This window comes from Peromyscus maniculatus, chromosome 21, assembly GCF_049852395.1.
Source record: "Peromyscus maniculatus bairdii isolate BWxNUB_F1_BW_parent chromosome 21, HU_Pman_BW_mat_3.1, whole genome shotgun sequence".
In the NCBI taxonomy this organism is placed as follows: domain Eukaryota; kingdom Metazoa; phylum Chordata; class Mammalia; order Rodentia; family Cricetidae; genus Peromyscus; species Peromyscus maniculatus.
The window spans coordinates 59355063-59382441 of NC_134872.1; the positions used below are offsets into that span (position 1 = coordinate 59355063).

General features: G+C 35.8%; 1 protein-coding gene across 23 annotated transcripts in view; it reads right to left on the bottom strand.

Annotated features, from left to right (window-relative positions):
• The window catches only part of Rims1 (regulating synaptic membrane exocytosis 1), a 480632-nt gene that overhangs the window by 143963 nt on the left and 309290 nt on the right, over positions 1 to 27379 (bottom strand). For all 23 annotated transcript variants that reach the window (XM_076557945.1, XM_076557944.1, XM_076557939.1 and 20 more), the window contains 10 exons: positions 25560 to 25627; positions 21827 to 21937; positions 20303 to 20402; positions 16656 to 16779; positions 13452 to 13498; positions 10214 to 10326; positions 7666 to 7796; positions 6184 to 6355; positions 5918 to 6071; positions 4881 to 4952 (listed from right to left, as the gene is read on the bottom strand). In XM_076557945.1, the coding sequence (XP_076414060.1) occupies positions 4881 to 4952; positions 5918 to 6071; positions 6184 to 6355; positions 7666 to 7796; positions 10214 to 10326; positions 13452 to 13498; positions 16656 to 16779; positions 20303 to 20402; positions 21827 to 21937; positions 25560 to 25627 (1092 nt within the window). The remainder of the gene's footprint in view (positions 1 to 4880; positions 4953 to 5917; positions 6072 to 6183; positions 6356 to 7665; positions 7797 to 10213; positions 10327 to 13451; positions 13499 to 16655; positions 16780 to 20302; positions 20403 to 21826; positions 21938 to 25559; positions 25628 to 27379) is intronic.

Below are 27379 nucleotides of genomic sequence, written 5' to 3' on the forward strand. Positions count from 1 at the left end.
TAAATGCCATGCAATCAGTATTATTAGTCTTATCTCCCAAAGCTTTACATATACATACAGAAAGTGTAAGCTAAAACATGCAGAAGAACACGTGACAGTTAGGCTCAAAGCTACCATGAAGCCACTAAACAGTAACATGACAGTCTTATGCCTCAGACATTAGGATGAGTTGGGGCACAATTTTAATTTAAAAAAGTGACTGAGTTAGTGACTTTTCAGCAACATAAAGCAAGCGGCTAGAGAACTATCATTCATATACAAGTCAAAGATTAGAAATCTGATGTTTCTTCGAATTTAATAACTTTTAATTATTCTTTCTTTTGTGTGGTGTGGTGTGTGTGTATGTGTGCCCACGTGTGTGTGTTTATGCAACTGCTCATGGATGAGTAGGTGTGTACATGATCAGAGGTCACCATGAGGCGTTTTCCTCTATTGTGTTTCACCTTACTAGGAAAAGGCGTCTCACTGACCCTGGAGACTACCTATTCTGTTTGGCTAGCTGGCCGGTGAGCTCCAGCGATCCTCTGTCCCCACTTCCTTAGCATTATGTTCACAAGCACATGTCATCATGACTGTTTGGGCTTGTGCTGAAAACTTCACGGACCTAGTCATCACTCCAACCCCTAAATTGTTCTAAAGGATAAACCACGTAGGCGCATTACAAATGTAGTCATTACAGAAGCATTCTACCCATTTTCATTGAAAAAGAAAACATCCCACATTTGTTTTTATGAGTAAAGAAGGGTAGCTGACTTCTACTGTTACAGATACTGTTTGTGACTTTTGCAGGCTATAAATAGAAATTTCAAAGTTACTTAATGTATGAGTGGAGCTTGTGATGATAGTGAAGCAGAGAATATTAGACTTCGATGTCATCAAGTCTATCCATGATATCTAAAACTATCCTTCCATCATGTTCATGAATCATCTTTAAATGAACACAGTTAACCTCACTGCACAGAAACACCAATTGTGATGGCCTTGGGACAAAATGTTTGTGCCATTTCTGATTTGACTCAGATAAAAAAAAAATCTAAAATCCATAATAACAGCTCACAGTCTGAGTGGTGCTTTTTATGTTTTTATGATGGTCATTAATTTTCACTAGTGCTAGGAAAATAGACAACAGTATGTGGTGAAAGGCCATGGTACTTTCCTTCACAACTACATAAGATTTATATGAATCATGGAGACATTACTCAGCTAGAAAACAGAAATCATGTTTTATTTGGTAGCTCTTACATACTTTAATAACTCATGTCATCATACAACACTTGTAAAAGCAAGTTGATAGTTAGCCAACAGCTAGGCTGCTCTGACTGTACTATCAGCAAGTAAATTTAAGGTGAGGAGATCTTTAAGAAAGAGCAATTCGACAATATTCAGACAAAAGCGCTCATTTCCTGGATCAGCCTGAAATGACCCTCTAATGAAAATATTGTGACCTTAGTGATATAACTTAAAAATGTATATTTTTTTAGTCTCTTTTCAAACAATAGTAGTTACATTATTATTCTGTGTTTTCTGTGGAGACAGACTGGTTGTTCAACTATATAAATTATAAAACTAATAAATTAACATGTATTGAATAAATTTCATATATTAAAAATGAACAATTTTAACATTAAGTAAACATAAGGTTTAAATTATTTAAATTTTAAATGTCATCATTTAGGTAAAATTATGGGGCATCAATACTGAATTAAGAGTATGAAAATCTCAAGATTTCAGTGACGGTCAAGGTATGTAAATTGGGTCTTTATAATTATTATGAAAACAAATAGTGATATTATGTTAAGAACACATAATTTTTCTTGAGTTACTTGTATTATATATCTTAGACATTGAGCTTTTTGTGAAGAAAGGACTTTGGAAAAAAACAAGTATTATCTTAAAGCTTTGTAGATGTTGAGTGTTCTTAGTAAATTTCTCTTAGGAGTCATAAGCAAGTTGTGAGTTATACAGAGAGTATACTGAATGTAATGTACACAATTAGTGAATAAATCAGTCACTTCTATGTACTGTGTTTGCTGTAACAGTTAAACGTTTAAAATCTGACTTTATATTAAATTATATCTGTATATCCATTTATATTAACAATCACCTATGTTAATGATTATTTAGTTTCATTTTAATTAGAGTATAGTCATATAAATATAAAATACATACTTGTGTAATTTATATTTATTGATTACTTGGTTTTACAGATTTTGGTTTTTTGTTTGTTTGTTTGTTTGTTTGTTTTTTGTTTGTTTTTGAAACAGGTTTCTCTGTGTAGTTTTGGTGTCTGTCCTGGAATTCGCTCTGTAGACCAGGCTGGTCTCGAACTCACAGAGATCTGCCTGGCTCTGCCTCCCAAGTGCTGGGATTAAAGGCAAGTGCCCTCACCTCCCAGCTGGTTTTATAGATTTTAATCATTACTGACAGCACACAAATGGCCTGAAGTCATAAGTTGGAAAAGGCAGTTAACCTGTGTCTTAATTTTTTCATTTGTTCAGTTATAAATTAGAGATTTTATTCTCATTTGCTGAACTTACTGAGATGCTCCAAAAGTGGTGGATACCATCCTTCAATTAGAGCAGTTTGCATATGGGTTTCATTGTTCTTAAGCAGCTAAAACTACTTAGTTTAGATAACCATTGGATTCATTACTGTAATGGCTATGACTGTGGTAGTTATTAAACATATGAGGGATGAAGAAGTATGCGCCTTGGCTGTTGTAGAACATTGTGAATGAAGCTCTCAGTCCTCCTCAGGCCCTCTGCAATCAGTCACCTCATTCTGTCTTCATAGAGGGTGTTAGAAATGCACGAGCAAATTCATAGTCACCCTCAGGTATCAGGAGCACATGGTGCTCATTAACATAATCCCCTCACTTCATAGTCACTTATCTTCATTTTATTAGTGCTTCATCTTTTCTCAAATTAAAATCATTATGTATGTTAGTGCATAACATATGTGTCTTTACTAAATTATATGTGTCCTACGTATCTTTTGATGGTTCCTGTATCTATATATCAGACCAAGGAAGTAGACGTCTGGGATTTTTAGGAAACAGATGATTCTGTTCACTAGTTAATAAAGTGAGATCTGAAACAAACTATTACTTATTGGTTATATAAATTCTTACCTCTCAGGTTGTAGTTATTTAATTTACAGTGTGTTTTTTTAAATTACTGTGAAATGCAATTTGAAGCAACAGTTTAAGCACTGGTTTTCAACAGCAAAGATTATATGTGCTATCAAACACTAGGACAACTATAAAACATCTGAGTAGTGGATAAAGGTATATTTCTAATTCAGGGTTTTATAAAAGGTGTCCAAGCAAGAATCATGAGTAGTGAATGCAGAGTCCATGCTGACTCCTCAGAAACTGATGTGCATGTTTATCTCAGACCAAGAATGTGGAGCCCACCACTTGAATCAACATTTTTAGTTGGCTATTCATTCATCCTCAACTGTCTCATTTAAGAAATGAAAAAGGTGGATACAACATGAGGAACACTCATAGTAGCAAATTCTATTTACATAAGTTGGTAATCACATTAAGGCTGATCAATCCCAATAACTATTTGACTACTTTCTTACCAGTAATAATCTCATTCATATCAATTTGAATATGACAATAGATTTAAATTTATCATCATTTTTAGTGATTCAATTTCATTAAAATTTTCAATTTTATATTCTGATTCTTTTAAGAATGTGGATAATTACTATGTTCTTTTAAAAAGAATCACAAACAGAAAATGCTACCCATTATTATACAAAACTATCATTCATAATCTAATCCAGTCCATAGCACTGTTTAACAATTATTTGTTTTTTTTTACACATAAGTACCTTCTTTGAATGACAGATAACAAATATGTGATTTTACAAAATTCTCCATATGTGTATCTTATCCTGAATGAAGTTCTATGCATCTTTCAAAAAAAAAATCATGAACTCTCTCACTAGTGCTGATTCTATCAGTTTTACTAAAACTGCCCTTCTTAAGCTAAGTGCATCCCCAATGCGGACATCGCATAAACGAAGGGCACACATGCCAATATTGTTGTAATCAACTACCTTTAATTAGTCACACTCATATACTCTGTAATGTCTCTTTTCATTCTCGGTTGAACATTTATTTCCCCTTTACTAGTTAAATAAGGGGAATCAAACATGACTCACACAAAGAAAGTGAGTGTTCCTGCATTTTAAGTACTTTTCTGACAGCTCAGATAGAAAAATGTAAACCTAAACTTTCACATGTCACAAAAATTTTGCCAACTTATACAAAGACAAGAAGACATACACTTCAAAGGAAGGTTGACTCTTTCTAGAGCATTGTCTTACTTCAAAACATATACACACATAGGTGTAAGTAGTGAGCACACCACAGAAGCATTAAAAGCTACAGCCATGCCGCATGCAATTTTAAACCCTGCCATGCACCTTTCTCAGTATATTCCATGGAAGGCTATGGTATTTTGAGAAATGGGGGGAAGGAAAATCATAGAAATACAATATAAAACACAGGAGAATGGAATTGGATGTAATAAAATTAATAATATCCTTTCAAAATGAAATCCACATTTCTACTGATGCTCAGAGCATCATGAAATGGTGGTTTTTTGTTTTTTGTTTTTGTTTCACCTAGTTAGGCATACTTCTAAGGGAGAACCTGACGATATCAAGTAAATAGAGATGTGAATTCAGAGATGTTAGTCCATTTGAAACATTGTTAAGAATTTGAAACTCAAGTCACCATGGAATAACATAATACTGATGTTTCTGCACTAAAGACCTCCAGCTCAGTGTCCGGAAGGAGCCGGGCAGCGGGCAGCGGAATGAAGCACAGACAGTGAAGCAGAGCCATGCTCTTTGCCACCCACCTGGAGGCACTACTCCAATACCATCATCAACCTCATAATCTGAGATGTCACTATCACTGATTCGCTGAGATCCTGTACAATAGTAAGGCAAACAGATACCTCTGTGTCTACTTGGTTTACAACATGCAAAGGACATAGTTGAATAAGAATAATTCAAAGTAAACACTGGTCTGGTTTTTCACGAAAGGTGTTTGTTTAAAAAAAACAACAGTATTTTTCAGAATTTCTCCATACAAAATTACACTGAAGGGCTCTTTCAGAATAAAATTTGACTTGCATCCTTCTTCATTTTAAATGCTGAATGGAAAATGTATAGTGAAGTACATACAATTTGCCTATAGGGAGAAGGGTAAGGCTGAGGGGACAGGCTCAAAGACCTACCTTGGCTGCCATCTGGCACACCTCAGGACGTTTAAAAAGCATCAATCCCATTATTCAAATATATGTTCATTAGCCATGATACCGATGAATATTAATTTTGAGGAAATTATCGATCAGAGAAATACTGACATACTATATTCAATGAAAAAGCAATAATTTGAATCCAGATTGCCAAAGCAATGCTTCCAAGTTTCCAGTCTGTTGAAACTTTTTCTTTTACTTGATAACTCAAAAATGATTACAAAGACAATGAATTTTCCAAATTACCACATGAATAATAATAAACTTGCAATGCCATGGCTTAAAATATATCTTTACCAATAAGACTGAAATACCCTAAAATGATAGTTATTATGACATTATATATAGCAACCCATTACCAAATAGAGAAATCATTTCATCAGTTAGCCCCTCAGTGATCAAACACTGTACAAGGGAAGTCTCTGGGAGATTTTTTTTAGCTTTATCTCTTAATCTTCTATACCACATATATTATTTGATTGTGATATACAGAAAATAGTATAGCTAAATCTCTTTTACAGAGATGAACAGTGTTTCTACAATAAAACTCTTGAAAATGTATCTTTTTGGGTGTCAATGGTGAGCAGAAGCAGAAACGTAATTACTGCCGGCTAACTGAAGTGACTTTAACCTACTTTGTAGTTTTTTGCTGGAGCTCTCTCCATGAAGATGCCGCCTTGGCATGAACGGGGACGGCTGAGGCAGAGGTAGTGAGGATTGATCATGTGTCTGGAGTTTATACCAGTGGGGCTCATCATCTAAAAGCGCCGTTTCCAATTCTATGAGAATCTGAAAAGGCAGTGAGTTCTCAAGTGAAACACAGCATGAAAGTACCCACGGCCAACAGGTATGTCAAAAGCCACAATAAGCATCTAACTTGACTCTTCAGGAAATACATCACCTCTCCAAGAAATTCACTCTCTTCCTCTTGCACTCTCGGCTGATCCCACACGGTAATTTCTAACATTCGCTCTCGGAAATCCCTACGATGGACATGTGAGTAGACAAATGTTTGGTTCCATTTTGGTTCTAGAATTTTCTTCACTGTCTTCGTCCTTCTTTTACTCTTGTCACTGAAAAATAAAGATGTTTCCTAAATGAGCAAGTGGAACTGTGTACTGCAGTCATGTGTAATTGCAATCAGTATCTCTACTGTTTTCCCCTTCCTTCTTCCTTATTAAGCCTATTCTCTGATAACTTTTATTATGTATACAGCATGTATGACTGCAGACCAGAAGAGGGCACCAGATCTCATTACAGATGGTTGTGAACTACCATGTGGGTGCTGGGAATCGAACTCAAGACCTCTGGAAGAGCAGCCAGTGCTCTTAACCACTGAGCCATCTCTCCAGCCTATTCTTTGATAACTTTATACACACCTATATGGAAATCTGTTTACTATCTGCCTTCACCCATTGATCACATCCCACTCCCTATAAATACTCCCAATCAACTCCCTGCAGGTTCTTTTCTGAGATTCATGACTCATTATTTTATAACTCACTGAGTTTAACCAGAGCTGCCCATGTTCACACTGATTTGGGTTCCCTGAGATCAGAAAACTGACAGGGACACCTCCTCAATCTAATAATCTTTATGTAGCAAATACTTCATCCATAAGGAGTAGAGTCCCCGAGTCTCTCCCTAATCCCTGACTGTTGTAGGCTCCTACTCCTCTCTCTCTCTCTCTCTCTCTCTCTCTCTCTCTCTCTCTCTCTCTCTCTCTCTCTCTCTCTCTCTCGTGCGTGTGTTTTCAGTGCAGGCAAACTCAGACTGTTTGAGTTCATGTTTGCAAATGTTCTGTCTTTCCCAGACGCTGGAGTTCGATAGCACATATATCACTGATATATTTTACATATTCTTGCCATTCCCTTCTTTACAATGTTCTATGAGCTTTAGAGGGGATGGTATGAATGTTCAGTTGTGGCTGAACAACTGAGCTGTCACTTACTATCACTGCCTTGAGATGAGGTTCAATCCCAGCGCCTCATCAAGTTAGGGGAATGCTCTGCTATTGAACTATGCTTCCAGTCCATCTTTTTTCCTATGTTTTGTTTAATAATATCAAAATCTAAGGAGAACTCATAAGGTATAATACCATTATTATTTAATAGTACTAATTTCAATTATACATGCAAGCAATGATTCTGACTGTAGGTACATATAAAGGTACATTCTTAATGAAGTGTCTCTACTAATGGGCACATTTAAAAGTACCTCATTATTATCAAGTAAAAGGTCTGAGACATTATCTTCATGGATAAAACAGTTTAGTCCACTAGAGAGAATTACTTATTATATTTGGAAAATATGTCCCAGAAAGGAAATTCTATCTCTCTAATTAATACTGAGTTTAGTAAACTTTTCAAAAATCATTCACTACCTTCTATCTGGAAGAAAATACATTTTTACATAGGGATTCCTGGGACGCCCATCTACTCTAGGGGGTAGATCAGTTGCTTGTAGAACATTCACAATCAGCTGATGTCCCACTTTATCATACCACAGCTTCACCTAGGAGAAATGCAGAAAGGAACTGTTTATCAAAAGCAGGAGATTAAATAATTTTGCATAAAACATCAGAACTCTATTTAAAGGATGTTTTGACTTGAAGTATAACGGGATTCCAGTGATTTGAAATACAGCCGCCAAGAAGTTACTTTTCCCCTTTAGTAAGCATTTATGTACAACTCACAACAGGCAAAACCATTACATCTTCAGGTATGGAAATGCAACTGTTGTGGAATATTACTTTAATTAGGCAAAGATATGTTACATTTTTTATGCTGTGGAATATCACTTTAAGTGTGTTACATTTGGTTATGCTGCATTTGCTTAATTATGTTAAGATGTGTTGTATTTGTTTCAGCTTGCCTGCCTAAGGCACCTGATTGATCTCATAGAGAGCAGAACGGCCAATAGCTAGGCAGAAAAAGGATAGGCAATGCTGGCAGGCAGAGAGAATAAATAGAAGGATAAATCTGGGAAAGAGAAGAATGAGATAAGAGAGGGACATGCCCAGGACAATAAACCACGCGGCCAGTCATGAGAAGCAGTGAAAATAAGATATACAGGAGGAAAGAAAGGTAAAAAGCCCTGAGGCAAATGTAAATAAAGGAAACAGGTTAATTTAAGTTAAAAGAGCTAGCCAGAAATGAGCCTAAGCTCTGTGTCATGATTTGAGAGATGGTTGATGGCCCAAAAGAAAAAGCATGTACATACAACTAATACAACTATTATTATTATTGTTGTGGTTGTTGTTTGGTTTTTTTGAGACAGGGTTTCTCTGTATAGCTTTGGAGCTTAATTCTGGGAATACTGAAGTCATCATAATGTTTTTTGATATCAAACATAATAGGTGTTGATCATCAATGACTTTATTTTAGGGTTGTTTGAAGTCCTTTCTAAAGAGCAAGTCCAGGGGTATGGAAAGATTTAGAAGGAAAAAAAGGGAAAGCAGAAATGATGTAATCATACTCTCAAAAATATAATAAAAAATTTTCAAAGACAGTGCTTTCTAGTACTATGGGTGGCTGACATAAGAAGTGATTAAGAAAGAAGGGAAGAGGTCAGGGAACATATTCATCACAGGCCCACTCTGCACCAGGCAAAGCTTGTTGCTTCCTAACATTTTTCTCTGTCGTATAAGCTAGTTATTATGAAAGAAAAGAAAAAGAAAGGGAAGGCTTAACACATAAGTGACACTCCAAATAATACGAAGGCCGAGTGACACTTCTAATGATGAATTCCTCATGCTAGAGCCAAATGGTGAAACACATGGTGACGTCAAATTAGATTTAAACACAGAGTCCATTCTGGTGGCAAGAATATGTCACTAAACTCACAGTGTTAACTTCAATTTTGTCTTTGAATCTAGAAGTTACTTTCGATTTTCTGTTTAAGTAATTACATTTAAATACAAATGCCTACTGGGTATGTGAGATAGTGTATTCAGAAGTCATAATAACAAAACAAGCTAAATTAAATGGGACTGTTTCATCACTGCAAGGAACAGGAAAAGGATTTGGAGATGTATGAATTCAACCTTCTATTTTGTTTTGTTTTTTTATACAAGCAATCTAGGCTTTAACCCGCTTTAATGGTGTAGGTGAAGAGCCAGAGATAACCACAATGAAAAAAAAAATGCCCAAGCAGCTAAGCAAAACAGGTTATGCTTTTTCATATATTATAAGGAGGACTTGGAAATAACAGTGAGTATAAGTTTATTTTCTTTGACTTATCAATCAAAGAAAAGCATTAAGATTGACCACAGAAAGCCACACAGCACTAAAGACTGAAAACACAACTCTTCATGGAAAAATCTGAAGCAAAATTTCATCTTCGTTATTAATGCAAGCATCTCACTTTCTGTTTTTAAGCTATGAGCTATCCATAACAGTTGGCCAGTTTATTTCTCCAGGGTTCCCCAGGCTAGAGAGCAAATCCACAGGAAGTATGTGGGCCACCGTGTTTGGACATCATCTCTGCTGCCTTTCCACAAACAAATGTCCTAAGAAGACAATGTTGTTGTTGTTTTTTTAAATTGAAGCTTTTTTTTTTTTAGCTCCAGGCTCCATAAAAGTGGGTAAGAAAATTGAATGTGGCTTTCTATGAATATATGTGAATACTGACTTACTCCGGAACATCGACTTAATTTACCAAAAGTATGAATGTTTTTCCAAAGGTTACCATTTACCAGCTAATGTTTAAGAGCACTTAGCACATTGTAAACATTCAGTAAATATTTCTATGTCAATATGTGTGACTAGAGGGACAGGCTGAAGAAATACAGAAAACAATGGTGAAGTAGGTGATAGCTCCAAATGGCTATGTATTCGCTGGAGGCTCAGGAAAGCCAGGCGGTTTTTAATGACGCATTCAAAGAACAAACCCTAACGCCAGTCATTCACTGCATATACAAAATTACATACAGAGAGTTGCCCTGGCAGGACTTGGGGGGCGTCTTTCAGAGCTCCAGGGCTGGTTGGAGAAATAACAGAAATGGAAGGCCTTTCCATCTTCTGAGATTCAAAGGAACTTGAGCCTAAAATGAGAATTAAAAAAAATGAACACATGTTAGAGTAAGGAAAACATGTTTGAACCAAAAGGTAAATGGACCTGTAATTTGTATTAAGGCATAGCTAACATGATTCAGTGTAGAATTTACTTTTCATGGGATAGCTCTAGCAAGTTCTTTATGTCTTCTTTGGTTAATTATCTGTTTTAGATGATATGATACTGCATTCACTTGTTTCAACATGAAGGATCTTATCCACATTTTGAATTGTTCTGTATCACCTGTCATAAGTTACATCAATGAACAAGCTTTCTGAGGCAGTTACAAGGAAGAGGCTGCCTGTTGTGTTAATTATTGTCACCAGTGAACATTTGCTGACAAATTGATATGAACGAATATAGGACACAATTTATGAGCCACATTTAAATTTAGATTTCATCATGTTTTTTTTTTTAAAAAATAAATTATCTCTCTTAATTTTTATGTTACAAATAAATCTCTTAACTAAGAATAGTGTTTCTCATTAATTTAATGCTCTGCTTTCATATAATGCTGTTGCTCTGTACCCAGGCGCATGCAGAAAAACAGGATGCTATGAAAAGCAATCACCCTGCTTTGTTCTTGAATACATATGCACTCAAAATTCAGTGTGGAATTATACTGAGGTATGCTACCCACACAGTTCTTTTCTATAGTCTGTGAACAGAAACTGTGCCTACAAAGATTGATTAAAACTGCAATGATGCACAGGGGTTGGAATGTTATAGGTCCAAAGGTTGGTTACCTTATCTTGTACTATCCTTAGCACCTAGAACTATCCATGCCCACCTCCATGATAGTACTAACATCCTGTAACTAATAGATAAAAACCTTTGGAATCTAACTTCACCAACCTCAAAGCCAAGAATGTCAGCAGACAGCATGTTAAGCCTATAGAAAATCGTCCCTCATTTCGCTGTAACCATCTCTCTAATGTACCCCTCAATTTCCTCAATTCATGGCTTTCTTTGTTCTGTAAATCTATACAACTACAGGAAACGGCTTCCATTCTGGAACATGGAATATGGAGTGATCTAAGTTTGTGTTCCCAGGTTATGTTCACTCAAAATGGCTCCAGAGTAAACTATCTCCTATTCCCTCCAAGAAGAGAGCTGGGTCTTCTGTGTCAACGACTCCAAAATGAGATTTAAATGAAGCCACATGCATCATTTTGTGCCCTAAAAAGGAGACTTTAAACTACATTAAATATAGCTATAAAATAAAATTTCTCTTTAATCAGATGTCTTTAACCTAATCCCACTAACCATTTTAGGTCTTAAAATATGTTTCTTATAATAATGCCATCTTATAAAAATGAGTTTATTTTTTATTTTGTCTAGACTACTAATATTTATGGAATTTTCTCCACGCATCTCTTAGTATTGGTCATCAAAAGCCCCAAACCAAATCTGGGCCCAGCTCCAGCTGAGAACATGATGAACATGAGAACATGATGGAATAGGTTTTGTGTGGTAACTTGGCCAGAGGTTCCTTCTTCAGTATGATCATGTTTTATTTCCCTTCTCATCACTAGTTTTCCTTAAACCCATTTAAGTTTATTGTCATATAAGATGAATTCTGTAATAATACCTAGAGAATCAAACCCCAGTTTTGATTGAATTCCAGTAATGTCCAGATTATCAACAAAATTTCATTATCTAACAGTATCATTGTACACAATATGTATGATCTTATCCCATCCTGAGTGACTTTACTTATTATACAGATAATTCTTTGACCACTGTACACTAACAGCTCTGTCCCACACTCCATCATTGAACTCTATTACACCCATGGACTTCTAATATCATATGTGACACTATTATGTGGTGGTATGACAATTAGTTATTAAGGTGTCTAGACCAGTGATTCTCAACCTTCCTAATCCTGCAATCCTTTAATTCAGTTCTTTATGTTGTGGTGACACCAAACCATAAAATAATTTTCATTTCTACTTCCTAACCATAATTTTGCTGCTGTTATCAATCTTAATGCCAATATCTGCGTTTTCAGGGTCTTAGGTAACCCCTATAAAAGCACTGTTCAACCCCCAAAGGGATTATAACCCACAGGTTGAGAACCACTGGTCTAGACTGTTTTCAGACTGTGCTGCTTATCAATAACTTGGATATTCATGTTTCAGAATCTTAATTATTAATTAATTTACTTATTTTTGTTTTGTTTTCTTGAGATAGATTCTCAACAAGTAGTACAGGCTAGTCTTGAACCTGTAATCTCCTGCATCTGCCCTCCAAGATATGAGACTGTAAACCCGTGTCATAAAGCTCAGCCCACAATAAATTTTTTCTGTTCAGTGTACCGATTTACTACTAGTAAAAATGCGGTGTCAGAATCAGGCCTTTGCTTAAGCCTCACCTCACAGACACAAAGGGCATGCCTACTGAGACATGGTCAGATATACAGGTGCTAGGATTTCTTACCAGGGAAGCCAGTTAACATCAAAGGGGGTGTTGAATACATACATCCTGCGCCCCCCCCCCGTCCCCCCACCCCAACTACCTTCTTTGTTTCTTGACCAGGAATCAGAGAGCCCGGCTGCAAGCTCTTGGTGTGAGACCTTCACCATCTTCAGAACGTTGTAAGCACAGAACCCCCCCACTTCTCCAATGCCGGTTCTGACTTTCCAGAGGCCCTGCCTTGCCTTCTGCTTCTGCTACTGGGGTCTGAAGTCTCCATGATGCTTTCACCATGCTGTGCATGTATTAGCTGCCTGTTCATGGAGCTAATAACTTTTCTCATAGACTCTTTACTCTCCAGTATTCTGCCTCAGTTTCCCTCAAAACACCTGGCCCAAACATAATACTTTCAACATTATATTATAAAGAAGGATATTGAAATGAGAATGTTTGTATGGGCACAAAAATGAGCAAAGGAAAAATTCCTGGTAAAGAACAAACTTTGAGTTAGTAACTAGATTAGTGAACGTGGCCTAGACCACCTTGTTTTGAGCATTATTACCATTGCGAAATTAGCAAAGACAGGCAAACGGTAATATTAGTTCATTTACATCAAATGATTAAGGAAAACAATGAATCTTATTTTCTAATTTAGTTTAATGTACTTTTTAATAACAAGGAAATGCTATTACTCACTGGACTCCAGGGGAGGATGGGAACTCTCAGGGATCCGGGGGATGTCACTAAAAGAAACAGGTAGAGTGAAAAATCCCATTAGGTAAGTTACCCTGCCTGAGGCGACCACAGCCCATTCTATCTCAGTGAGATGAAAGTCCTCTGGGGTCTTTATGGTGTAGAAATGAAGGAGAGATACTATTTAGGTAACGACTAATGTGCATGAATGCCAAACCCCACATAAAGAAAACTGCAGTAAAAAAAAAAAAAGAAGTTTTTATATAGTTTTAACAGCAAAATACTTTAACATGACAACAATCAGACTAATATTGTGGATACGTTCCCCACAATATTTTTACTACCAAAACAGCAGGTTTTGGAAATTAAAAAAAATGTTAAAGGTAATAATATTTTGTTTCAATTCTAGAAAATCAAAATGACACAAATTTTACAAATCAGGAATATGCTTTACAAACACATCTGAAAGAGTTTACTGAGTGAAACAGATGGAAATATTTCTTCATAAGTAAATGAAATGATGACTACCATGGGCAAAGTTAAGAAACTTAAAAGGATGAATTGCTTCGGAAATTAATGATGGTGCAAGCTTGCAACAAAAAAGCCAAAATAGCTTGTGTATGTGCATGTAATATATACATGGCACATATAATATATATGCAAATATATGCCCCTCATAGAGATTTTTATCTCTATACTGGTTTGCTAAATACGTGGCTATTACACTCCATGGTTAAAGTCAGTTGTGAGAGCCCCCCATTCAAGCCATGCTCACAAACTACTCTGAAAAAAAAATTCTTAAGACAACTTCAGCTTCATCTATTTTCCACTGAGATCTTAAAATCCCGTAAGAACCCTGGACCACCTTGGTTTGGGCATTATCTTGTATATGTCCACTTCGCCTCCCCTTTTTCAAAAATATTTTAGTAGTAATTTAAGGAGATTAATAACATGCAAGTGTTAATATAACATATTAAAGCAGACTGGAGTTAGTGTCAACAGAATTATCAGCATATCAGTTAAATTATTTTAATTACTTCCCTTACAGCCTAAATTCACTTGGTTATTTTTACTATTTTGTTTTCTGCTTTGGTTCTTGATGCCTTGTCACTTTTTGTGCAAACTAATTTCATAATTAACTATATTCAGTTTCTTCTACAGACGATAAAACCTCATGCTCATATTCTATAACTGTATTGTATCATATACGTGAACATAAATGCCAATTTATATAATCTCCATGAACTAGTAATTGAGATTTCTTTATAATTCCTGAAATACAACTGCTTCCACAATGACAATTGCCTTTCCATTCATTTGAGCAAATGGAAAAAAAATTATCTTTAAAAATCAGGATGATGATCATTTAGATTGTAAAAGTTCTTTGAAAATCTTAACACAGTCAGTTAAAAACTCAGAATGTGTAACTCTGACATATTTTATATGTTACTGAAAGGGAGACTGGGAAAAGTTGTTTTAAAAAACTCTAAAGTCATTTTGGGCCAGCATTAATTGCTTTTGCAAGATTTCCATGCAGACAGTTCCACTTATTAACACAAGTTTTCTTAGTTTTTTTTTCTACTCACAAGTCTTGTGTTCAATAATTTTAATAATGATTAGAAGCATAAAAGCCAATAGTCTCCCAAAACATCTGAAAGGAGCTTATGCTTTTAATCTGTGTTAATGGTTATGAGATCTATCTACAATGACTCCTAAAATCATTATGTCAATGAATTAAACATTAATGACATTAAACATTATTACTGAAGTAATGTATACGACAGCTTTGATGTTTATTCAGACACAGTCTTCAAAGTCATAACCCTCTGAATTCCAGGCTCCATAATGGACAAGGGTTTGGATATGCAGATGATTACTTCAGAGCAATATGTGTATAAAAGCAACAGTCATATTATTGTTGTTCCAGTCTGCTTTAATTGTCTGTTGTTCTCTTAAGTCATGGTAAATCACTGTTTTACCTAAGTACTCTGAAAGCACTATATATCTACAAAATATCTGGCTATGTGTGTAGGGGTCAAGTATAAATTTCATTTTTATACTTTTGATTATTTCCCAATTTACTTACCTCTTTTTTCAGTGTCATATGTACCTCAGCACTAGAACATATATCACATAAAACTAGCAAAAATTATGGTGTTATTTTAAAGCCTACATGGAAATATATAATACTTTTGGAAATGTGTTCAGTGTTTACTCTTTGTCATCACTTAAAATAAGTTGAAAGCTTGGCTTTGTTTTAGAGTTTTATATATTAATGGTCTGTGAAATAGGATCATACTTTGGCATTCTATCAATATTAGGATGGTTATTTTCAGTATGTTTTACATTGATATACACTCATGGAAACAATAAAAATTAGAGTTAACAGTTTTTCAACATAAATGTCTCAAATCAGAGCTCTGTAATATCTTAGCTTGGCAAACTGATATAAAAATTAATTCCAAGAATAAATTCATATAGTAAGCTCACTATAATGACATAGTTAAAAATATCTACTAAAATTTATAGAATGGTAAATGTATTTTTACTCTAGACTTGTTGAGTTTGTTGGAAAATGCTAACACTATAGGGAACTGAAGACAGATACAGAGAAATATTGCACTGTCTATAGATTACTGAAACATGTTTAAAACTATAGTTTTACAAATAACATTTATTATAGTGATTCAAACATCCAAATACTCAATATCCCCTGTCTGTTTCAAACAAAAGCTGAAACCACTCTTTTGTGAGTGTATGGAAAAATATTTTCTCCTTTATAGAATAAGAAGTTATTGGAAATGTATATGGTTTATTGATGGGAGATGTTGACAGGTTATTCCCTTAAAGGAAACACCACTGATTAAGTTAGAAATTACAAAAAAAATCAGTAGTTAATCAGTGAAAGTCAACACTTTGTTATATTGAAAAATAAATATTGGTATTTTTATATTGGTCCATTGAGAGGCTTCTAAGATATAGGAATTCTAACATATTAGACATATGTTAACATAATTCTAACATATTAGAATCCAGTGTTCTAATTTTAAAAGTTAAGAAGGATTCATAGCCTGTTATATATGCCCATAATAGATGAAAAAAAAGCTATCATGTTAACATGTTCTGTATGAATGTCCACACTCTTTGTCAAACCCTGCTAATACATGTAATTCACTGAGCTTAAGAAGCAAGTGTTTTTAGCCTTACCCAATAGGCCTTGAAACAATAATTTCAACTTGAGGTTCTGATTTTGATTCTAAAATAATGTTGTAAACTTCTTCGTTTGTTGCTCCCGGCAGGGGTTTACCATTCCACTCTAGAACTTCATCCCCTTGAATTTAAAAAGAAGGGTATTTTTTACCTTATATAGTCTGTTTACTTTTCTTATCTTTTCTCTTTTTTAACAAAGAAATGCAAACCATATACCAATAATTTAATACTCAAGGCTTTGCTCTCAGAAGTAAGATGACTTGTCATATAATGTCAGCTAACTGGTTCTTCTAACCACCTTTACTTTCTTCTTGGGCTTTTATCCCCAAATATTACTGGTCACTAAAAATAGTCCAATACAAAACTGACTCTATTTTTTTAGATATACCAGAAATAATATAAAAATAATCTCATGCTATGGGATGGAAATTAGCACAGCCTATTTGGAAACATTAAAACCAAGGGTTAGCAGCATGCCCTGTAATATAGTATAAGAAATGCAGGTGTTTCTGCATATAAAGGATTCTTATTAAGTAAGCAGAAGTTTTGGTTTAGTTTTGTTAAAAGTAACAATAAACATTTTCTAGCACAAATTTTCCATGTCTAAGTCAGGCGCCATTGTCTTCACCTGATGCACAACAGAATAAAAATGCATGAAAGGATTTGATTTCATATCCATAGGTAAGGTAACATAGGTAGCCATGGCAGTCACAAAGCAAGCAGATGTGAAAACTGTTGCATGACAGTTAACCCCCTTCCAGATGTTCATAACACACACATTCTATTCAGAGCATGTAGTGAATACTTAAGTAACAAGAGGAAGTATTTAAGGCAAGAGAGGATTAATATAGTACTGATTTCTTTTGAGATAGTCCAAGATCAATGAAGGACAGAAACATGATGTCCCATGGGAAAAAAAAGTAAAGCAACTGATGGTTATTATTTTAACTCCAGCTTTAAAAGTAAATGATTTGGAGACAAAGATTTATTTTCATAAATGTGTTTGACCCTAAATGGTCCTCTGCCAGGACCTTCCAGCTCACAGTGGTAGATTCAGGTGAGATATCCCTGCATTAACGGCCCTTTGAGGTGGCTTACTTTTCTCATGTCCTGCTTAATATGCTGTTCTCACCATTTCAGGTCCTCAAATAATTACATACCTAACTAAAATCAGTGTTTAATTAATAACATTTTACACATAAAGGCAAACATGTAGTTTTTAGATCAAGTCATTTTTATAACTGATGGAAAAAAATCTTAAAGTAATTCCTATTTTCTAACAATTTCTTTCCTTAAGAGTAAAAAGCATGAGTGCTGCTTAAGTTTCATTAAAAATATAGCTATTAGCAATAATTAAATAAATATTAATAATTTGACCTAAGAAGTTGCCTAGAAAAATTTTCACTGATATACTTCACTGATAAGAATAAAGGAAAGGAATACATTTTCACAATGTGTTATCAGTATTAAAAATGTTTTTTGACCAAAGAAGAAAAACAAAGTTTAACATCACAGTTCATTAGACATATATATTTATATCTAATGAATTATACATAATTATGCACAGTTCATTAGACATATATATTCAATATGTAGCAATGTGCATATTCACACATATGCTGGGAAAATATTTCATAAAATAGTACTTACCCTGATAATTTCTATTACATTTCATTCTATCACTTTTTTGCAAAATGATGAATATAAATAAATTGACTTTAATACTCAAAGGCAGATTGCAACCATTATTTTGCAAAAGTAATGCATTGTTCATTACTCTAGCTAACTGACAGAAACCTGGGCACATAACTTTTAATATTAAAATAAACTGATACGTGCTTTAATTTATTCATAGTGCAATAAAACTGAATACAGGAAGTATTTAATACCATTCGGACCATTTACTTATCCATGGATAATCACCTCAGGTAGATGTAGCCAATGAGGGGGAAAAGATGAAAACAACACTTTGTCTTTATATTTCATGGTGGAAATATAACACAGAAACGAGTAAAAAAAAAAAACCTTTAAATAATATGTTTCCTGCAATTAGAGTCATCCAATGAGGAACAGAAGTAGAGCCAGGTGGTACCAGGAGGATAGTAATTAGCTATTGCTCTAGGTGAGATATCAAGAAACATTTGAATTATGAGCACTGAAGGATGAAAAAGATTTCAGCCATCAGAGCCGGTTGACAGCTGGTGCTGACCAAGTGTTGTGGGGGACGGAGGAAGCTTGCCAGGGCACAGGTACGCTGCCATAGCCAGGGAGCTCTGTAGGCTCTCGGTGGGCAGACCTACAGAGCTGTGAGTTGAGTAGAAGAATAAGCGAGAGACACAAATGAATCTAGAGCCACCAGGGTGCGGGTGCCGGTTTTGTGTTTCGGATGGTTAAACCGAGCAACAGCTAACTACATTGACTTGAAGGGGAATCAGTCTATATGAATCCAGGAAAGATGGAAAGAAGGTTCCAGATCCCGAGCAAAGGTCAAAAATAATGTCACAGGTGACTTTTATGAGCTAAGGCTATTATACGAAAATAGAAGAGAAGCCAGTTTGTGCACTAAAATACATGTCCAATTGTCTCTATCATTGAGTCTATAAAAAGTAAAATTAAAGGTACTTTCATTTGGTCCAAATCCACTGCTTAAAGTGAAAAGCATACTTGTATGTTTTACAATTATTTTAGCTGTGCTTTATCATTCTAGATTTAAGCTATCAGGCTCCCAGACCGTCGGGAGGGTCTTAAAGACGTGGAAACCACAGGTTATGTTTCAGAGAGCAACAACTTCATTCACTTCTACAAGAATCATCTAAGAAAACACAACAAAATTCAAAAGTTGTTATACTGTGCTCATCTGCAAAAAAAAAAAAAAAGAGTAGCAAAAGTTTACTTTTAATAGCTAAAGTTTGCTAGCTTTAGCTACCATGGGATTGCTATACTTTTTTCAGATTTATTCTTGTATCAACAATCATCTTTGTTGACATAGTTATCCATTATCTACAGTCAAATCCACTAAAACTTTTTATTATTTCACCTAAAATTAAAAATTAGCAACTTATCAATAGCAATTTTAAGTTGTGTTGCTACTGAATTTATAGTATATTCAGTGATTTTCTCTTTACTGTGTCACTTAAGGCTATGCAGAGCAAAATAAACATCCAAATTCTATAGAAGTGGCATGTCACATTTAAATTAACCTGCAATTCAGTAAATAATCTGTATAGGAATCATTATCATGATAAGGTTATATGCAAAACACCAGTTCCTACTCCTAAATTAGTGTTTTGACACATTATGAAAGACAATAGTGTGGAGCGCATTTTTTTACAATGCTAATGCACTTTGGATTTAAATTTTTGTTGTAATATTACGAAATCACCTATGAAATAAGCATTATTTCACTAATTTGCATCTATGATTTTATTTCTATGAAAGATCCCTAATCTTTCTATTTCCGAATTGCCACTTATGTACAGATAACTATAAATGAACTGGTAAACATTTGTATCAGGAAAAGAGCTGTATCCATGCTTTACAATGACTTACTGACAATTCACATATATGAATAACTGAACACAAACTGAAACTCATCAATTTTTAGAGAGAACAAATCGGTTATATGAAAAAAAGAGAAAAGTTACCTGCTCTTAGGTGTCCAACTACATCTGCCAGGCTACCCTTCTTTACTTTGGTGATGAAAGCACCAAGACGTCCTAAATCTGTCATTTTTCCTCCAACCACCTGGACAATTACAAATTCATGAGTTCCTAAGTCTCATTCATGAATAAATTAGTAAGCAGAATTAATTGTACATTGTTCTAATATGTTTACAATCCAGTGAGGGGATGTTCATGAACTTCATCATTGATTGAAGTAAGTAGTAGTAAGGCATTATTTTTAAAATCCACTATATTTGGGATGGCCATGTAAGGAAGTTTGTGTACTGTGTTTTACATTGTAGTTACAATCACAGGGCCCCAATATCATGTACATTTAGAAGAAAGGGGTACAATTCCCTGTTCATAGTTATTCAGCAAGTGGTTGGTACTGTCTGCACTGAGTTAATTAATCTTCCATATCATGCCTACCATATGAGTCAGCTTTATTTGCATAAGGATATACCCCACTGTCCTTATCAAATACTGGTCCCTTGCCTATAACTGTGGTAGAATACAGTAGACCTGAGTTCATAGACTAGAGATTTTACCCAAATAAAGGTCTCCTGGGGGAAGTGACCTGCTACTGTACAAAGTATTACATTGTACAAGTATCACAGCTGCAGTGTATCCACAACAAAACATCTGGATAATGTCATTTGCCATATCTAACTATGAACACTTGACTCTCAAACATGAATATATTATATTGCTAAACATTCAACACTTTCCATTATTTTCTAAATTGAATATATTTGAAAAAAAAAAGAACCCTAGGCTCATTTTTACAATATGCCAGGGTCTCAAATACACAATTAAAGATGAGTGGAGGAGAGAGGAGTGAGGTGGAGTAATAATGCTGAATGGTTAGAGTGGTCCACAGTTCTCAGAAATGTAGCTAGTAATACAGGCTACCAGAAACAGTTCATAGCAAGAGTCATTAATGGTAATAATCAACAAAGTATAAATAAGTACATGAATTAAGTTTTGTTAGGCTGTGCTTCGATTCAAACTCAGGGCTTCAAGTACACCTGGCAAGAACTCTTCAGACAGTTACACCTATTCCCTAAATTAATAACCAACAGTTCTCAAGGGGTCACATACAACAATAGCAAAATCTTTGAATATTTATGAAACTTCCAGCATAATCATGTGATTTAACACAGCTGTCTGGATACACATAATGCAAGATATGCATGTATGTGCACACACGCATGTGTGCAGGTTTATACACTGTTCTATAAAACAGAAATATCTCTGTGTATCTAGCATATCCTCATTTTGTAAAAGAAACATTTTACACTTTTAACATTACTGTAAGTATTTCTGTTACTAGAAAACATTTCCCTTACTTATACTTTGTTTCTCCTTAACATATAAGTAAAGCTGTATTCACTGGAGAGAACTGACTTTGGGGAAGGGAGAAAAAGATTTTAAAAGCAATTGTTAAAACTTTTTGAATGCTGTCTGTACTGTACTTTATCCCACATTTTGAACCAGTATACTTACTTTCAGACCCAATAATGCACCTGATTCTTTGGGCATGGTTGTTCTTTTGTTAAGAATAACACGGCCAATTAATCGGTCTCCCTCTTTTGACGGCTGCCACGTTACAGGATGCTATTAAAACATAAAGTTTAAAAAGTGAATGGCTTGTATTATTTTCTGTAACTAAATAATCACCAGTTGTAACATGATGCGATTTGGGGGGGGGGTGTTAAAGGCCACTAGATTGGTAATTCTTTATTTAGGTGGGTTCTGTAGTGGACTTATAAGACTTTTTATTAGAGCTATATTTTATTTGCAATGATTATAAAAGTAGTTAGCAACTAAGAACAGTCTCAAAAATAGCTCTGAAATGTAACTAACTGTAATTTTAATAATATCTCGACTATACATAGAACACTACATTTGAGTTATTAATGGTGATAGTATACTGGTTATATATTATATAGCTCTTGAATTATATTGGCTTACCTTACAATCTAATTTTAATTTACAGTTGTGTAAAGATATTCCCATTCAGCAGATACCACATTGAATCTTAATTTTTGTCGGGTTGTGATAAGTCTGTCATGTACTCCTCTGTCAGGATGTTGGGCAGGGGCAGCTAGTCCAAGGTCCTGTCAGTCATGCAATTTGTAAACAACCAGCACCCTACAGTGTACTGTGTGGAAAAGTGATGGAAAAGGAGAACAGGTGCATGGAACCCATCTCAATCAGAATATTTCATTTTTAATTAATTAACGTGAGGAAGCACACGGGCCACGATATACATGTGGTCAGGGGACAAGTTATGGGAGTTGGTTCTCTCATTCCACAGCATGGGTTCTGGGGATCGAAATCGGGTGGCCGTGATTCATGGCGAGTGACTTTCCTACTGAGCCACCTATCACTGCAGCCCATTAATTAAAAAATAGTTTACAATGAGTTAAGCAGGACATAGCCTTGGTCTATAGTAAGTCAAGGAGTACCTGGAATCTTTCAGTCTTATTCACATATAATGGAGTCCTTATTGAATGGCTTTTTGTTTTGCTTTGTTTTTTGTTATTTGTTGTGTGTGTGTGTGTGTGTGTGTGTGTGTGTGTGTGTGTGTTTTCTCTCATGCAAGAGCTCTAGAAAAAATAATAAAGGTGAAATGGAAGTAAAATGTAAAACTGTTCAGAAAGATGGAGAGCAAGGGTTACAGGAAGGGGAAGGAATGGAAGACTGAATCAAATCAGAGAAATTACGCAAGAATAAAAATATCACACTGAAAACTATTATTCTGCACAACAGAAAAGAAAACACAAAATAAAATATATTTGTCTGTACTACTAGCATCACTGAGAAACTTACATCTTTTTAGGCCTCTATTGATCAACACAGTAACTATGACAGATATAATCGGCTTTTAAGGTGGGATGGGTTCTATTCAACCTCATTTTTCCTCAGCAAAGGGTGAATTTCTGCTGTTTAAATTTCAAATATTTAAACTTGTATTATAGTTAAATGAAACTAAAAGTTTCCAAGCTTTCTTCTCCAGCATTTAAAAACACTTTCTACAGAAGTTAAACTAGGTTAAGTACTCGTGTGGCTCAACAGCTAAAACCTACCATATCCAGTTAAATGGATATGACTCCTGTGTTTGTGTGTGTGTATTTGTATGTTGTTGAGTATGCTTGCTTTTTTCCATGTTTGTTATGTCTCTGGGTGTGTTTATGTGCCTATTTGTGTATTGGGTAGGTGTGGATATTTGTGCTTGTGTGTATGTGTGTGTGTGTGTGTGTGTGTGTGTGTGTGTGTGTGTGTGTGAACTGAGTGGATGAAACTCTTTCCAATGGTGCCCAATGCTCTATAAATATATTCAAATGGGAAGAGGACAAATTAATTCATCACCACAGTGACATTCTCCTCTAGCTACAGAAGTGAAGTCATGTCACCCAGGCTAATGCAAAAACCTCAACACGAAACTTTACTCTCACTTCTCATTTGCATAAGCATTATCTCTGAAGAAATGCTACAAATTCCATGCAATGGAAACCTAAACATGGAGATTCAAATGTGTAGTGAACATTAATGTATAAACTTAGATTTAAATTAGGTGCTGTCATATTCATTAACCATTATTATAGGAATGGACTTGCTGGTCTGGCTCAGTCATTAATTCTACTGTCTGTTTTAAACAACAAAATTAATTGTTCAGCTTTAATAAGACAAACAGTATAAGAATCACTGTTATCGCAGAGAAAAACAATGAAAGCATGAAATTTGCAGGCAAATGGATGGAACTAGAAAAAATCATCCTGAGTGAGGTAACCCAAACCCAGAAAGACAGTTATGGTATGTACTCACTCATTGGTGGATTCTAGATATAAAATAAAGAACAATCAGACCACAATCCATAGAACCATAGAGGCTATATATATAGCATGGAGGTCCCTAGGACGACTGTGGCATATAATAAATTTCAGTTTTACTCAATTATTTAAAAAAAATAGCCAAATGAATGGAAACACATGAACTACGAACCAAAGGCTGAGGGGCTCCCAGCTGGATCAGGCCCTCTGAATAGGTGAGACAGTTGATTGGCTTGATCAGTTTGGGAGGCAACTAGGCAGTGGGACCAAGTCCTGTGCTCATTGCATGAGTCGGCTGTTTGAAACCTGGAACTTATGCAGGGACACTTGGCTTAGTCTGGGAGGAAGGGACTGGACCTCCCTGGACTGAGTCTACCAAGTTGATCACAGTCCTCGGGGGAGGACTTGTCCTGGAGGAGGTGGGAATGGAGGGTGGGCTGGGGGTAAGGGGAGGGCGTGGGAGGGGGGAGAATAGGGGAACACATGGCTGATATGTAGAACTGAATGGTATTGTAAAATAAAAAATATATATCACAAAAAAAAGGAAAAAAAAAGAATCACTGTTATCAAGATGGCCAGCCAAACTAGTGGAAATGCATGAACTGTGGACCAATAGCTGAGGATCCCCCATGGTACTGTCTAGGCCCTCTGGATAGGTGAGACAGTGGATTAGCTTGACCTGTTTAGGGGGCTCCCAGGCAGTGGGATTGTGATCTATCCCTGGTGCATGAGCGGGCTTTTTGGAATCCAGTGCCTATGGAGGGACACCTTGCGTAGCCTTGGTGCAGGTGGGAAGGGCTTGGACCTGCCTCAAGTGAATGTACCAGGTTCTGCTGACTCCCCATGGGAGACCTTGCCTTGGAAGGCAGGAATAGGGGGTGGTTTGTGAGGGGGGAGGCCAGGGAGCAGGAGGAGGGAGGAGAGGGGTCCTGTGGTTGGTATGTAAAATGAGTAGAAAATGTCTTAATAAAAATAAAAATAAAAAAAGAATCACTGTTATCTGACTTTGATCCCACGGTCTGAAGCTTAAACATCTAAATACAGTCTATTTACTGTAAGCATATGGCGGTGTCTTATTATTATTGAGAAGTAATTTTCAGTGTGAACACACAAAACACTGTTTGGATTTCTTGAGGAACTCTCTTTTTGAGTTTCTCTTCATTTAAAAGTAATTTCATGATGCCAGGCAGTGGCGGTGAACGCCTTTAAGGAGGCAGATGCTGGCAGAGCTCTGTGATTATTCAAAGATAACCCCTTTTCTTTAAAGCGGCCCTTTCAAATTAAACTAATAATGGCGGTAATAAAAGGTGTACTAGATCCAGAAAGACGGTATTAATCACATAACAGAAGATAATGAATACCAAGCATGAATCTTGAACTGTCTACGCTGTGAGAAAGCTTACCGAACTGATAGGCGACGTTTCCCGGCTGTGCCACGTCGCAGGATCCAACCAGTAGTAATCCAAATCACCTGTGCGGTGGGAAAGAATGGAAAGTGGTTCAAGTGGAAAGTTTCGACATTCCAGTGACCATTTCCACATCGCATGTTCAAGCCCATGAAACGTTTAGGGTATTACAATCTTGAGTGTTTGCATTCCAGACGAGTACCCAACTGGGCTGGAATCACAGAAATGAGTGAACAAGTGATACAGATGCGCGTCTCCAATCAAGAGCTATCCTTTCATGTCGCCAATCATCCTAGAAACCCCGACACAAAATAGTGGTGGAAGCCGCAGGGTTCTTCCTCCCCGCCTCACAAAACTATAGCAGGTGACAGACTGCCCTCTAGTGGCCAAAAAAAATTATCCACCAGCTGAGAAATATTCAAATTTAGGCTCTCTGGAATTCACCTACACTGTATCTTAACTTTCAAAGTCATGTGGCGTTCAATCTCCTCCTTCATTAACTGCTAGTATGGTACACATACATAATACTTAATGATAAACAAACGACCAAGAATAACTTAGCAAAAGGCTGCATGCAAACGGCATTGTATTCAACAGTACTCCCAAAGTCATAAGGAACTTAAAAAAGCTCTAGCACTGTGTACATGAATCTAATTTAATGTTTATTTTATTTTCCAAATAAAAATATTAATTTTAATATTTACTTCAAGTATAATGCCAAAGAAAGAAATTTAGGAAACAGAAAGTTTTAAAGGAAAGAGCAATGTTTTCAGTATTTGTGTGAGATAAAAAGTCCTGAGAGGCCGGGCGGTGGTGGCGCACGCCTTTAATCCCAGCACTCGGGAGGCAGAGCCAGGTGGATCTCTGTGAGTTCGAGGCCAGCCTGGGCTACCAAGTGAGCTCCAGAAAAGGCGCAAAGCTACACAGAGAAACCCTGTCTCGAAAAACCAAAAAAAAAAAAAAAAAAAAAAAAAAAAAAAAAAAAAAAAAAAAAGTCCTGAGAGGATAGCTTTTTAAGCCAAGTAAAAAACAAATGACCTTCGTGTTTTAAATACCAAGTTAACTGAATCAAAATGGTCTCTCCATGGACCTCCGAAGAGAATAAAAATAGCAGAGAGTTATCAAACTATGCCAGCTAATCCCAAGGCACACAGCTCCTACTAGTTAACTGGAAAACACATTTGGCTTATAACTGCATCTTAGTAATTAAAAAAATTTGCCGGGCGGTGGTGGCGCACGCCTTTAATCCCAGCACTTGGGAGGCAGAGCCAGGCGGATCTCTGTGAGTTCGAGGCCAGCCTGGGCTACCAAGTGAGCTCCAGGAAAGGCGCAAAGCTACGCGGAGAAACCCTGTCTCGAAAAACCAAAAAAAAAAAAAAAAAAAAAAATTCATTGGTGGCAGGTATGGGAGATAAGGGAACTGGAGAAATTCAATACATAATAATTTCAAGAATGTATGGACTCTGTAATTGTAAAATCCACATATTTCCACTTCAGTGTTTTCTGTAGGTTTCTTTTACACACCCTTGAGTTGAAAAAAAATGTTATAAGCACTACAATAAATATTGAAATGTCATTTAAATATTCACAGGAATAATGGTAAATTCTATGTAGGTATTAATATTAGAAATGAGGTCAACAAGAAGTATTCTCTTAAAACATCACTTCACCTGGGATCCAAACCTCTCTCAAAAATCATGTATTTGAATGCAGAGATGGTCCAATATCAAAGTTTGTGAATTTCTAAATGTCTACGGAACATCTCATTATGAAAATGGTTTTTTGAATTTCAAAAAAATTAATGAATTTCAAAAGCA